Source organism: Poecilia formosa, unplaced genomic scaffold (genome assembly GCF_000485575.1).
Source record: "Poecilia formosa unplaced genomic scaffold, Poecilia_formosa-5.1.2 Scaffold572, whole genome shotgun sequence".
Lineage (NCBI taxonomy): Eukaryota > Metazoa > Chordata > Actinopteri > Cyprinodontiformes > Poeciliidae > Poecilia > Poecilia formosa.
The window spans coordinates 170886-186213 of NW_006800511.1; the positions used below are offsets into that span (position 1 = coordinate 170886).

The 15328-nt window shown below is 48.7% G+C and overlaps 2 protein-coding genes across 8 annotated transcripts in view; one reads left to right on the forward strand and one right to left on the reverse strand.

The window, feature by feature from the left end:
* Positions 1-15328, reverse strand: part of rnf123 (ring finger protein 123) — a 46804-nt gene that overhangs the window by 1847 nt on the left and 29629 nt on the right. For all 6 annotated transcript variants that reach the window (XM_016665340.1, XM_016665342.1, XM_007540903.2 and 3 more), the window contains 2 exons: positions 4739-4944; positions 1727-1821 (listed from right to left, as the gene is read on the reverse strand). In XM_016665340.1, coding sequence (XP_016520826.1) covers positions 1727-1821; positions 4739-4944 — 301 coding nt within the window. The remainder of the gene's footprint in view (positions 1-1726; positions 1822-4738; positions 4945-15328) is intronic.
* amigo3 (adhesion molecule with Ig-like domain 3) lies at positions 5212-12489 on the forward strand. Of its 2 annotated transcripts, XM_016665344.1 has the most exons (2): positions 5212-9489; positions 11934-12489. In XM_016665344.1, the coding sequence occupies exons 1-2, from the start codon at positions 8146-8148 to the stop codon at positions 11985-11987; spliced, it is 1398 nt and encodes a 465-aa protein (XP_016520830.1). In that variant the 5' UTR covers positions 5212-8145; the 3' UTR covers positions 11988-12489. The 2 variants fall into 2 exon arrangements, with proteins under 2 accessions (XP_016520830.1, XP_007540966.1); XM_007540904.2 differs by lacking the exon at positions 11934-12489 and having other exon boundaries at positions 5212-10060.

The following is a 15328-nucleotide window of genomic DNA, read 5'->3' on the forward strand; positions in this document are numbered from 1 at the left end:
CGGGTCGGGTCCAGGTCGGGTTGGGTCGGGTCCAGGTCAGGTCCAGGTCGGGCCAGGTCGGAAATCAAACTTTATCAGGACACGTCAAAACGTCCTGAAACCTCAGGGGAAACGTCTGGTTCTGCTGCTGACCAGAACCGGTCCGTCTGATCAGAACCTGCCGGACCGAAACCAAGCGGATCCCTTCCTGGTCACCGAACGCAGCATATATCGGCCATCTCCAGGGGGCGCTGTTCCTTCAGAGAGAGTGAGTCTTTGAGCAGAAAACAGGAAGGCTGAGCAGTTTTAACCTCTGACCTCCCAGATCCCAGGCCTTCAAAATAAAACCTGCAAACTTTTCATATTCAAACTGATTAGATTTTATTTTCCAAATATTTACAAATAAGAACTATTTTCAAAATGATTTCAATCATCCTTTCTGGGTTTCGAAAATGTTTCCTTAATGAGAATACAGTTAAAATGTTAGTGGAATAAAGATTTCACCAGAAATTAAGAGAAAAAGTCGTTAATGGGAGAAAACCTTCAGAGTTTGGAGGATCCGTTGTTTTAAAATCCAGCTCCCGATAAAACTTTGATGTCTTAAAAGATGAAGTATTTCACAAGATTTAATGTTGTTGTTATTTTTCATGTTGAGTTCTCATAAAATTATTACTTCATCCTCCTAATATTACCACTTTATTCTGGGAATATTAAAATAATCTCGTAATTAAAATAAAAATCATAGCCATAGCCTTCGTTGTAGAGTTGACCTGAAGTCAGAGTCCGAATGAATAGAAGCTGTAAAAAATGATTGTCAAACAAGATGGCCGCCCTAACCCTGGTGAAAAAATCCCAGATTTTCAAAAAAAATTAAATCCTAAAAAAAAAAAACTGTTAGTTCATCCTCCTGGACGAACAGATTCTGACCATCCTGGAAGAATCTGGGCCTGGGAAAGTCGGCAGAGTTAACGAAGGTTCTGGAATTTAAACATGGCGGCTGATGGTTCACCATGCTAACCATGCTAATTATGCTAACAGCTAACATCAGGTGCTACAGCAACGCTAAAAGCAGGAAGGCTGGATAAATATTCCTGTTGTTTCAGTTCCTGAAGCGACTTCATGAAGAACAGAGATCAGAACCAGACTGCAGGTTCTGGTTCTGATCGGTGCCTCAAAGAGCAGCCAAACCCTCCAGAACTCCATCAGAATCCAGAAAAAGCTGTTTCACCGCTGGGCCGTGATGGGGCAGGAGACTGGAACCGGACCAGAACCAGTTCCAGACCCTCAGGTTCTGTTAAAGGTCAAGCAGACACTCTGCAGGGCTGTGCAGCTGCTGGTTCTGCTGTCCTGGTGACACCAAGCAAACACAGAACTCTGTGTGTGTGTGTGTGTGTGTGTGTGTGTGTGTGTGTGTGTGTGTGTGTGTGGAGGGGGATGTGGATATTTTCATGATCCTGTTTACCTTCATTAATTCTCTGATTCACAGAGCAACTTTGAGCAGCTGATGACATCATTAATATGCTAATTAGGAGTGATGTCACTTACAGATTAGGATAATGAGAGATGAACTATGAACATGAACTGATTCAGTTGAATTGATAAAAACTAAACTAAGACCTAGACCCAGAAGAATTAACATCCAGAACAAGAGGTGACTTCTAGGAAGTGACCTCAGGACAGGAAGTGACCTCAGGACAGGAAGTGACCTCAGGACAGGAAGTGACCTCAGGACAGGAAGTGACCGTACCGCTGTGGAGGCAGCGGCCTGCTTGGACTCCTCGGTGAGGAACTCCAGCATCTCCTCCACCTTCTGCTTCTCCTCCAGGCTGATGTAGTCGGTGTCTATTGGCAGAAAACAGAGTCAGGTTGAGCAGAAACGGATCTCACCAAGCAGAACCAGAACCTTCAGAACCTCTGGTGGTTCTGATGGGTCACAGCCTCAGATACCAGTGAATTTATTGTTTCTGCTTCTGGATTAACTAAAGGTCAGAAGAAAACCTGCTGAAGCAGCAAAACCGGTCCTCTGCAGCCCGGTAGTGGTTCTGGTCGGGCCTAAGGACCCACGGAGCCGGACGGAGGCTAATGGCCCACTTTACGGCCACAACGGGATCACAGGAGCCGGTCCAGACAGCAAGGTCACCATGAGGTCCAGAAGTTTCATGGCTCAGTTCGGTTCTGATGGGATCCCTGCCGCCCCAGGCTGTAGAACCCAGACCAGAACTGACCCGATTCTTCTCAGATTAGACATCAGGACCGCTGGACCACAAAAGGTCTTTAAACCTTGAAAGTTCTTTCCAGTTACTCTAAGTTCAGGGCCCGGTTCTTGTTTTAGTCTCCTCTCTGTGGACCCTACAGGCAGAACCAGGTTCTCTTGTTCTACAGAACCACAGAGAACCGAGCCAGGAGATTCTGGTCGTCCCGGCATGAAGAAGCAGATCTCCGGATCAAACACTTAAAAACAACACCCAGATGTTTCTTGGTGTCTGGAAAATGAGCCATTTCAAAAACCTCTGGCATATCGCCAATCAGCAGACACTGCGCCGTTGCCTGGCAACCCCAGGGAAGCCCAGCTCGTTACCTGGCAACCAGAGTGAAACCCCAGTTTCTCGATGTCTCACCATCCAGAAACCACTTCCTGCATTCTTGTTGGTTCTCCAGGAGGCTCCACTAATGCTTTTCAAAGATGTACGGTTGTATAATTGCATGTGTTTACAGCCATTTTCAGGTGCGAGTGTAAACATTGAGTTGGGGGCGTGGCCAGCAGCAGCTTATTTGGATTTAAAGTGACAGGGGCCCTAAAACAGCTCAACATGAATTGAACAGAATAAAATCTGATTATCCAAGAAAAATGTAATCAACATGTTTTGTATAGACCGTAGATGGACCTAACATATTAATGGAAGAATAACAGGTCAGCTGCACCTGGAGAACCGGACCGGGTCAGAACTTTGGTTTAATCCCAGCAGAAAGGAGAGAAGTTCCCCTCTTCATGAGAGCCTTCCTCCTCCTCCTCCTCCTCCTCCACCCAGTTGATGGTGTTCGATCCGTGTCTCCATTTCCTCCATCAGAGGCTCGTGTTTCTGCGGTGAGCTGACAGCGCCTCATCTGAGCCCTGATAGTGCAGAGCTGGCCGGCTGCCAGGCTGATGTTCTGAGGGAACTGATTCCCGCTCTGTGACGGGATGCAGGCAGAACCCAGGGAGCTGGTTCTGCAGGTTCTAACGGTCCTGAACAGAACCAAGATGTTCTCCACCTGCAGGAGCATTGTTTGGTCCATGTGGCCCAGCGCCGTCTGACAGCCGGCTCGTCTGACTTCCACATGATGCTCCTGAGGGTGGTCATGGAAACTGCTGGTGTTTCCATGGCAACGGAGGAGGATGCTGTGGCAACTAGAACCCCCCTCCCCCCCATCTGGCAACAGTAAACACCACAGAACCACTGAGAACGGTTCTGTCCAGGTCCAGAAAGACACGCCCACTCTCAGATTTCACCTCATTATCAATTCATGTATTGGTACAATTTATCAGTCCATCAAGATAATCAATTAATCGTGATTAATCGATTACTGAAATAATCAACCATCAGGTGGCTGTTTTCCCACCTGGTGGTCTGGTAAACTCATTTGGATTGGAGACCAGAATTGCAACATTTGTCCCATTATCAGCTGTTGCTAGGTAACAGCGGAGCTCTGCTGGGGTTGCTAGGTAACAGCACATAGCCTGGTGATTTGTGACGTTACATTCCAGAGGGTTTTGAAATGCCTCGGTTTCTAGACACCAAAAAAAACATCTGGGTGGTTTTTCTGTTTTCAGAAGCAAATGAGACCCAAAGAACAAAAACGTTCAAAATGAAAAGTTTGCACAAAAACCTCTGAAGACACTGAGAGCAACTTCCTTCTTCACCGAATGGAAACTAAATGGCGGCATCAGATTTTAGCGGTTAAAGGATTTCTCTTTAAAGACCAGGAGCCATTTCTGCTGCTAGCGCTAGGCTAGCATGTTAGCCTTGTTTGTATTTACCCAAAATGCCCTGCACTGTAGTTCACTTCCTGCTTTTGGAGCGGTCTCTGGTCTGCTTGGCATTCACATTCAAACCCATCAGAGTTCACTTCAACCAAACCCAGACTGAGGTTTGGAGGACCAGAGGTCAGAGGTCAGAGGTCGATCAGCAGTCACACCTCTCAACCGAACCGAGGCTGCAACTAACGATTATTTCAGTTACTGATTATTGTATTGATTAGTCCAACAATCAATCAGATAAATTCTAAAGATTTTTCATTTAACCACTTAAACCTTTTTATACAATGTTAGAAAAACATTAAAAATACAAATGAAATAATTAAATTCCTCTTTAAAATAAAACCAAACTTTTATTGTCTAAAAGGCAATCACAGCATTCCTTTAGTGAATTTTAACTGGGTGAAACTAAAACTGCCACTTTCGGAGTTCAGAGCAGAACAGATTTACAGACAGTGAGTCTTTTAAAGTGTTTATTATGTGTTAGTACAGTTTTGGCTTAATTATTGCTATGAACATGTTTTTCCAGCCTTTTTTTGAGTCCTGCATACTCCAGATTAATCAATCACTAAACTTATTGACAATTATTTCAATATTTGATTAATAATTTCTGCCCTAAACAAGCTGGACTAAACGGCTACAGGTCGACCTGAGAGCACAGAAGCTGAAGGAAGATGAAGTTCTGGTGGAACCATGGACTGATTCAGAACCGGCCCAGTTCCAGCAGAGCGTCGGTGAACTCACATGCATGCAGGGAGAAGTGTTTCCTCTCTGAGGCGCTCCCAGCAGCCAGAGGAGCCGGCGGCGCCGCAGAGGGACCCGGAGGCCCGGCTGCGGGCCGGCCGGCGGCTGTGGGCCCGGCGGACTCTGCTGGTTCCCCCAGGAGGTGCTGGATGGAGTGGAGCTGGAAGCAGGGGTCTGAGAGGAGGACGGAGGCAGCTCTGGACGTTCTGCAGAGAGAAGCACGAAAACGTTTGATACCAGCAGAAATCCCACTCCACACTGAACAGGTCCGACTTTTCTAACCAGTTTCCAGAAAACACGCAACACGAGTCAGAACCAGTCAGAACCAGTCAGAAGGAGGATTCTTATCCATGAACCTCATGTCTGCACTGCAAAAACTCAAAATCTTACTGAGTATTTTGGTCTAGTTTCTAGTTTAAATAAGTTAGTACATTTGAAATAAGACCAAACTAAGAACTAGCTATCTACTATGTGCTCTAGCCGACAATCCAACATGGCCGCCTTGTTGATTTTTAAAGTCCTAGATTACAGAGTTCCTAATCCATCTTAATTGGATTAGACCGTTTTGTTTACTTATTTTCAATATTTAAACTATTTTCCAGATCCAGTGTTAAAAATTCTTAAGAAATTAACATCTTTGAGAGGACGTTATTCATCGACATAAATATGTCGTTATTATGATATTAGTTGCAAATAATCACAAAATGACAATATTATGATTTATTGCAATAATTTCTGGGTCAGTTTATCGTCCGGTGAAGTCCGTTCCGGTGACAGGCCCAGTTCTGATTGAAGGGTCGGTTTGGGTTCGTCAGCAGGTGGAGAGATCTGAGGAAGACGATTCCTCTTCATCTCCATCTGAACCTTCCTCAGCTCACAGTCCCACTGCGCTCAGCTCCGTTTGCAGCTTTGCTCTCATTAAGCCTGATTATTCAGCCGCGCTTTGTTAACACGCTGCACTGTGCATGAATATTAATCTCCACTGTGGGACTCTGGGGTTCTCCGCAGCTCTGAGCTTCTCTGGAAACCTTCAGTTCAGCTCCTTCACAATAAAAGCTGAAAGTCAAGGAGGAGCTTCAGTGGACAACAGGAGCTGATGATGATGATGATGATGATGATGATGATGATAGGTGTGTTGAAGCTGTGCAGCTCTTACTGTCTCATCTGGAGCTGCAGAAGCTCCTCAGTCACCTTCAAATTAAAAGCCTTTTCTTATAAAACCAGCAGATTTAAGAGAAATTAAATTTTCTGCACCTTTAATTTCAGATTTTCTACTGGCCATCAGGACTCATGACAGACTGAGCAGCAGCTCTATGAGCGACACCTACTGTCCTACAGGTGAGAGGCGCTGGAGCTGTAAACGGCCCTGCAGGTCCAGGTGTCACCGTCAGGTCATGTGACTGACTGTAGTTCACCTCCATCAATGCTAAACAAACCAGAAGGTCTGAGCGCCACAGTTCCCAGCCTGGAGAACAAAACCCAGTTACAAACAGCTCAGCATGAAGTCCAGCTAACGGCTGGGAATAGTTCTGAAAACACGGAGAAGAACCGGATCAGAACCGGCCAGGAGGATGACGAGCTGCAGGTTGGCTCACAGCAGCAGGTGCATCACAGGAACTGTTTGCAGAAGACTCAGATTTCAGCTGAATGAATAAAAAGCAGAAAGATGAGCTGCTGCTGACTGGAAAACATCAGGACATGTTTCACCCGGACAACTACAGGATCCAACAAAGACTAGAATCAGAACCAGCTCTTTGGGCAGAGATCAGTCAGAAAAACCAGGTGGCGACAGAGACTGGAGCTTCAGAGGAAGGCAGCTGGACTTCTTCTCTGGTTCCTCTGAGACGTTTATCCAGAACAAATCTGGACATGGCTGGACGAACCGAGCACAAAGCGTCAGCCAGAACCTCCACAATAACACGGTTCTTACGGCCACTAATGGCTGCCTTGATTCATAGTAACTGGAGCATTGTTCAGCAATAATCAGCAATATTTGATGTGTATTGATGCATTTGACAATTTGACTAATAGGGCAGTTGGGGTCACTAATAGGGCAGTTGGGGTCACTAATAGGGCAGTTGGGGTCACTAATAGGGCAGTTGGGGTCACTAATAGGGCAGTTGGGGTCATCGGGGCTGTTAAGATCGTGGACCTGAAGCCGCCTCCTCTGATCTGGAATGTAAATGGGTCGGTGGTTCTGGAGGCGATGAGCTGGTTGTTCCGTCGGTGTGGGCAGCTGCTCTTTAGTTCCTCTAATCGTCTGGATGTTGCTCTCAGCGCTGAGCGCAGCGGTTCTGAGCGCAGCGGTTCTGAGCGCAGCGGTTCCTGTGGGACCCTGAGCTCCTCAGACCAACTAGAACTGGAAACCAAATTCACCAACCATATGGTCGGGTTTTTATCTGAACCGGTCCAACATGTTCTCCTAATCAATCAACGCAGTCAGACCAACTCTCCTCATGCTAGTGTCTCTATATTTAAGCTGACAGCTGTCAGCCTGCTGGTGTTAGATTTGCAAATGTCTTCATGCATTTAAATTGTTTTTATTTTTGGTTGAATTGTTTTAGAATGATGGAGATGAAATGATTTTACAGGACGGATGTTAAGCAGTGATGGTGGGACCTTAACAAATGGGATGCAAACATCGTCTCCTAAATGTTTCCTCTGCTTCCCAAGCTGCAGCTCTCATTTGCACATCTCTGCAGCCAATCAGATTCGCCGTGAAATGCGCCTCACACGGCTCCTTCTGTGGCAGCATAAGCCATCAGAGAGGGTGAAAACAAAGTGAGAGCAGGAGGCAAACAGACAGCGAGCAGAGCAGGGAACGCAGAGAGGCGGAGGGGGTCCGGAGGGCTGGAGCAGCGGAGGAGAGGAGGAGCTGGAAAAGCACCACAAGAGGCAGACGCCGCTCACAAATGAGCAGCAAACAGACGGAGGCAGCAACGGCAAACACTCCGAGATCCGAGGATCCGGACCAGAACAGAACCGCTTCTGCAGGAACTTTAAGGTCTCTGAGCAGCAGCAGCACCGACACACATTAAATCAGCCGGGCGGACAGGATGCTGCTGTAACTCAGAGCAGCGGCGCCGGCAGGACGGGACGACAGAGTATCGACTGGGACCTTCCAGCGGGTCAACTTCCTGGATCCTATCCGCGTTTCCAGCTGAGCGAGTCTGGAACCAGAACCTCCTGATTCTTCAGGCTGGACTGAGCCGATGTCTGGGTTCTGAGCTGGACCAGAGATCGGTGCAGCTTCATCAGGTCGAGAGTTTCCTGGTGAGCATGAGAGACGGGAAGCAGCCAGAGCAGGTCTGAACTTCTCAGAACGTCGACTGGAGATGAGATGAAGCCCCAAGCGGGAGCATGTGACCGGCTCTGACTCTGCTGCAGTTCGGTTTGCTGGAGGCATCATGCTGGCCGCCGTCCTGCAGAGGGCGCAGTGGCCTGTGGTGGTTCTGATGGTGTGTGTGCGGCTGAGTGCGGTTCGGGGCGCCGCCTGCCCGCCCCGGTGTCTCTGCACGGCGGACATCCTGAGCTGCCCGGCGCTGGATCTGGACCGGGTCCCCGCAGCGCTGCCGGCCTACGCCGCCACCCTGGACCTGAACCACAACCGGATCCAGCAGCTGGAGCCGGGCGCCTTCCAGGGGCTGCTGCAGCTGGAGGTGCTGCGGTTGGCCCATAACCAGCTGAGCGCCATCCGGCCCGGTGCCTTCAGGAACTCTTCCGGACGCCTGAGACACCTGGACCTGTCATCCAATCAGCTGCTGGTCCTGAAGCAGAGCGACTTCCAGGAGCTGGCAGCACTGGAGGAGCTACTGCTGTTCAACAACCGGATCAAGCACGTAGAGAGCACCGCCCTGTCCGGACTGACCGGCCTCCGGAAGGCCTACCTCAGCCACAACCGCCTCACCAACTTCCCCTTCTTCAGCATCCGGACAGACGGTCACCGGCAGCTGACCCTGCTGGACCTGTCCTCCAACCGGCTGCCCAAGCTGCCGCTGGCGGACATCTCCGGCCTGCCGCCGGCCCTGCAGGAGGGGCTCTATCTGCACAACAACTCACTGGTGTGCGACTGCGCCATGTTCTCCCTGTTCCGACTGTGGGACCAGAAAGGCTTCGCGTCGGTCCGGTTCTTCCGGCAGGAACACGTTTGCCTGGTCGCTGGAGTCCAGCGCAGCGGCATCAGCTTTTTCCTGCACCAGCGCTACTTCGAGCCCTGCAACATGACGGCGACGCCGCAGCAGGAGGCCAGTGTGTCGGTGAAGGCGGGGGCGCCGCTGCTGCTGCACTGCGTCACGTCTTTGTCCGGCCGCGGCGCCGTCTTCTTCTGGCTCACGCCGCAGCTGGAGTACGTGGCTCCGCCTGGGAACAACGGCTCCATCAGGATGTTTGCTAACGGCAGCCTGGCGATGGCGGCGCCCCAAGAGCGGGACTCTGGGATCTACGTGTGCGTGGCCCAGGTGCGGCGACTGAACGACTCCCGGGAGGTCAACGTGACGGTGCTGCCGCGGCCGGCCACTGATGCCACCGAGCCCTTCAACACGGGCTTCACCACCCTGCTGGGCTGCGTGGTCAGCCTGCTGCTGGTCCTGGTCTACCTGTACCTGACGCCCTGCCGCTGCCCGCCCTGGCCCAGGCCCCGCCCCCTGGCGGCCACCGCCCAGAGCCAAGGCAAGGAGGGCGGGGCGGGCAGCGCCCAGTCCTCCATCCTCACGCCGACGCCGCCGGCGTCCACCGAGGGCCCCGGCCGCAAGGTCAGTAGCAACAAGCATGTTGTGTTTCTGGAGCCAATCAGAGAGCAGCAGAACGGCCGGCTGGGGGCGGAGTCTCAGCAGCGCGCCGGGGAGACGGACTCTTACATGTCCGTCTTCTCCGACACGCCCATCATGTTGCCATAGCGACAGGACTCTCAGAGAGATGGCACAGCCCCTCACCACTTCCTCCTCAACACCCCTCCTTTCACCCCCAACAAGTGCAATTCTGACCCTGAATCCTGTTAGCTCAGGTCCGACCGCTGAGCCCAGAACCGGCGCACTGTGACGGGTCAGAACCGGCCGAGTCCAGACCAAAGACAGAGCATGAACCGCTGCGTCCCTTTAAGCACGGCCTGTCCCTTTAACTGCAGCAACGCCTTCCAGTACCAAACTGTTTTCTAGAGTTCTGTAGCTTCCTAGTTCTGTTCACCAGACCGACATGTAGGGCCCAATTAACCAGAACCATCCAGAGGTTCTGGTTCCCTCCTCCACTCTGCCTGGTTTCTGTTTCTATGTTCTCACTGCATCTTCTGCACCTCGTCTGTATCGCCTAATAAACCTCCAAACCCAACCTGCCTGGTTTCTGTGTGTGCGCGCGTGCGTGTGTGTGCGTGTGCATGTGTGTGCGTGTGTGTGTGTGTGTGCGTGTGTGTGCGTGTGTGTGTATGCACACGCAGCCACATTCTGCATGTTCAGCCTGCAGCAGGTCTCTTCCTGCTCCCACACGATTCACAGGTTTCCTCTTCCACTCCGTCATTCTGCTCTGCTGCTGGTTCTGCAGCTTTAAATCCTCAGTAAACCCAGAGTGCCATTAGATGGAGATGCAAATTAATAATTAACCGACTACATATTTAAATAATGGCATTAAATCTACAAAAACTTAAAAACAAAGTAAATCAGATGAATTATTTACGATAAACTACTCATTGTCATTCTACATACTTGCAGGTTTCACTGACTCAAATTTAAGACTTTTTATTTTAAGACATATAAAATGTACAAACTTCATCAAGCAAACTAGCTTTAGCTAGCTAGCAGTGATAAGTTAGCAGCTAGGTAGCGTTTGCCTCAGTCGCCTTGAGTCTCTTAATGCAACACGACGCCTCCAGCCTCAGCCTGCAGGTCTGGTCCTGCATGATGTTTTTGTCATTAGGACCAGTAGATTATCATTTTAAAGTTGTAGTGTTGCCATAGTTTATCAGACTTGTTCATCAGGTCTTATTGACTGGCCATCCAAAATCACTCCAGGGGCTGTAAATGGCCCCCGCGCCTCACTTTGAACACCCTTGCTGTAGATGACCTCAGTGGGGTTTCAGGTCAGGAACGCCTGCAGGATCCAAACTCCCACAGAAGCCATCAGAGGCTTCATGATGAGGAAACACCTCAGCGGCTCTCAGGTCACAGCCCGACCCCTGACCCCTGACCCCCAAGTGGGCCTTCATCTTCCTCCCGCCATGTTTATCCCAGCTGAGCCGCGGACAGCAGGAAGCTCTTAGTAAGACGGAGGAGAAGCGAGTGGTGATGAAATATTGACGAGACGTTTTGGCTGGGAGAGGCGTGGAAACATGGAGGTGGCGTTGCCATGGCGACTCGGCTTTAGCTGATGGCTCCTCAGAACCAAACGGAACCAGAACCTCTGGGTTCTACAGCCGGACCGGGTCACGATCCCACCGAGCCGCGGACAGAAAGCTACGCCAGCCCAGAAAGAGCTGGTACAGCCTCTGCGTTGTCACGGCAACCGGCACGTCGACGTCCCCGTGTCCCAGCGGAGCGGATTGGTCGGGGCAGAAACTAACATCCTCCCCGTCTGGAAGCAGCCAGAGGTTAAAGGTCAGCGTTCAGAGGAGGACATTTGGATCGTCTGAATAAGAAAACAAACGAAGACAGAGCAGGGAGACTGTCTTCCCTGTCTTCGGGATGGTCCCGTCCCACCGTCTCCAGGTGGGACGGGACACGTCTGCGCTCCACTCTCCAACATCTGACCAGAACCAGAACCGGAACCATCCTGAGAGCCAGGAGGATCAGAACCCCGATCTGCTCTCACCGACTGAAACACGCAGCATCAAACATTGATGGCGACTCCAGATGGATTTACTTCAACTGAAGAGCCGCTCTAAATCATTCATCAGCTGCACACAGACACAACGCTCCACCAGAACCAGAACCAGGTTCACACGCTTCCAGAACTCTGCCAGAACCAGTTCAATGGTTCCAGAACTCACAACAGAACCAGCCCACCACCAGGTGATGGTTCCAGGTCGGTCCATGGTTCTGGTTCTGGTCCATCTGACTCAGCGGTTCTGGAGGTGCAGACCTTTGCTACAGATGTTGGACTGCAGAACCAGAACCATCAGAACCAGAACTAAACTCCAGCTGAGATGAACTGAATAAAGTTCTGCTAAAGCTAACGCTCTGTTCCTCTTCATCCTCCTCCTCCTCCTCAGATCTATCCGTCTCACCGCTGCTCCTCTCAGCCCTCCGACTCCCTCCATCAGTAGACCTTCATCCTCCTCCTCCTCCTCCAGACAGGAAGCTCTGAGGCCTTCGTCAACATGCATGAGGGAAACCAAAGAAGAACCTGTGAGGAGTCTTCATCACAGTCTTCATCACAGTTTGCATGAAAGCAGCAGCTGTCACAGAGTCAGAGCAGACACCGGGGATTGTGGGTAATCTGAAGGCTAGAGCAGTGCATGCTGGGAAACGAGGTGAAAGCTGCTTCTGATGTCTCCTAATAAACGTTATGATGAAGGAAAGAGGAGCGGCTCGGATTATTTCAGGTTCTGATCGTCTGCAGTCACATGACTGCGTCGTCATGACAACAACTCTGATCGCATCAGCAACGGGTCAGAAGCTTCACTGCAAAAATACAAAATCTTACCAAGTATTTTTTGTCTAGTTCTAACAAAAATATCTCAGTAAACATAAAATAAGAAAACTAACAAATAGCTTTTCAGTGAGATATGAGAGCTGCTTTTAAATCAGTAATGACTTAACATTGATGCAAAATGTCCCAATTCTTCTGGTAGATTTTTTCACTGGGAAAAGATTATCAGAGTTTTTGAATTGAAAATATTGCTTAAGTTTTTCTTTAAAAATGCAATTAATTGATAACATATCCTGAATTAACTCAAACATTTTAATTCAGTCCAGCAGCAGGTGGGGGAGGGGCTGCCTGTTAGCTATCAGGCTAGCCTAGCAGGCCATTAGCCAAACTAGCAGCACAGATAATCTGAGCTTTAACCTGAGTTAAAGTCCCTCCAGGGTTTCACAGCCGTTCCTGTAAAAATAACTGGTTCTGCGGCGCTAGTTCACAAATATTTTGTCCTCTTAAAAAAATAAATCTACATAAAGAAAAAACGAACGGAGGGGTGTGCTGTGGTGGCGCAGGGGTTCAGCACAACCCACATATGGAGGCCTTAGTCCTCGACGCAGCTGTCGCAGGTTCGATTCCCGGCCTGGCGACCGTTACTGCATGTCTTCCCTCATGACCCACTTTCCTGTCAGATAAAGGCCACAAGAGCCAAAAAAATCTTTTAAAGAAAAAACGAACGGACTGAACACAAACATTTTGTTCTATAAAGAACTGATCAATGTTTGCTACTCGTAACATCAATCGCAGACGACAAGCAGACAGGAAGTTGAGGCAGCAGGAGGAGAAGAGGGAAACGCCGCCACCTGCAGGTGGGAGTCAGCATCACTCAATCCAAAGCTTTTGGGTGGAAAATTTGCAATAAACTCACAATTAGTGTGAAAAATGTGTGGATCTGTTGGTTTTGTGTGAATTTTCGTCATTGCGGAGTCATCATGAAACGGTGGATATGCTGATTTAACAGACCGGTTCTGCTGGAACAGAACCGGGTCCTGAGCCGGACTGCAGAGTAAACCTGCAGGTAAAACTCAGGACTGAATTCAGCTGATCTGCAGACCTCAGCAGCAGGTCGGCGTTCCCCAGCGGGTCGGGTCTACGTCCTGGAAAACTACGGCGCTGTGATGGAAAAAGCCAGCAGGCTGCGCGCGGCGGCCTCTGATTCTGTGAAGCTGCTAAGCTAATTATCCTGGAGCTGAATCTAATCTGAGGCAGGCTGAGAGCTGAGAGCTGCCTCTCTGAGCCGCAGCTGATGGATCATAATGAGCTCCATCGATCTGTCTCACAGCAGGGGGCGGGGCTACCGGTCCCGATGAGGCGAGTCGGACTGATGAAAACAATCTGAGGACCAAACTCACCTGGGACGAAGCCTGAGGAAGAGGAAGCTGGACTGAGGTCAGAAATAAAGTTTAAATCCAAGCCTTCCTTTTCTTCCTGCTGGTTCTAACCTGAGGCTCTGGTGAGAGGTGGACTGGTGCCAGTGGTTTGAACTCTGACCTCTAGCTGCATCTCAACGACCCGATGCAACCTGCCGGGTTTCCTCAGATAGAAACTTTTAACGGGCCTGAACTCGATGTGTTAACTGAAGCGGTTTGTAGCAGCTTTTAATTCCTAAAACTAAAATTTTCCAGGAGAGGCTGCATGAGGTCTGGCTCCAGCTGGACTGTTTGAGATACGCAGGAAATTCAGATTATTTCTAGCAAAAATATGGACAAAACAAAAACTAAAACTCTCTTACAACTTAGATGAAAACAAACGACTTTATCTGATGTTTCAAGTTCAAAAGTCAATTTACAAAATTTCCCACACATTTGACAAAAGGTATCCGGCGCGGCACCCGGCGACCTTTGACCTTTTAACCCTAACATAATCTAAGCAATTCCTGATACTATATTCCCAATAATTACAGATTTTGGTTCCAAAGTAACTTAAGCATCTTGTAACTGCCCAGAGAAAAACTAAATGGACGAATGTTATGATTTATAAAAATGAAACAGAAATGGCTGCAACACGATTAGATGTTTAGTCTGAATGGAAGTGAACCTTCAGCTGGTCAACAGTTAGTGATCAGTTTGAGTAAAACAGTGTCAAGGTGCTTTTTGATTAGAAAACACATACAAGAACATTTCATAATTTATCTGCAGAATTAAATTATCAATATGGAACAGAATTCAAATATTTTTGGTTATTTTTTGACCCACACCTAAAATTTGAGAATCATACTAATAACATTTCTAAAACTCTGCGGTGGATGAATGCCATGATATTCTCATATTTCATATTTACTTCCCACTGAATGACAGCATGAGCCCTTTAACTGCCTCATTGTTCAACCAAACAATAAAAATAATGGACAAAAAGCCAATAAAATCTCATCCCTGTCTAATCGGGACAAACATAACCGAATGGATTTGAAAGCTGTTGTAATTCATGTTTTCTTAAATTAATGTTTAAGTGTATCGATAAGTTACCTCCTGATCAGGGGCGCGGTATCGAGGAGGGGGGGAGTGATGACAATTCTAGGGGCCCTGACCAGCAGGGGGCCCTCCACAATTTATTTATTTATTTTCTGTTCATAGAAATAAAATAAAAACAAACTGGGGCTCTGTCAATTACAAAATTAATCATATTGTATTTTCAAAGATTGTTTTTAGCAGTAAAAATGTAATGTTGCCCCTCCCAGACCAAAAAACACATATCTGTTTTTGCCCTGAACCCCCCCATCTGCGTTAAATGGTTCGTTCCTGTTGGAGCTTCAGAGTGACGCTGTCAGCAGCAACCAGTAGGAAACACGAACGATGGTGGCAGATACTATGCTGCTAAGAAAAGTTATAAAATCAGGTTTTCAGAAAATAGAGGGAGAGAGAGAAAAAGGCAAGAGTGTAATTTGTAACCCAGTTTTTCTCCAAGAAAGGTGAGTAGACTGTGAGATTATCAACCACTTAGCATAATTAGCTTAGCTGCAGACTACTG

What these genes read in the sequence shown, in the direction of transcription:
- amigo3 (XM_007540904.2), top strand. Translation starts at nt 8,146, where the DNA reads ATGCTGGCCGCCGTCCTGCAGAGGGCGCAGTGGCCTGTGGTGGTTCTG.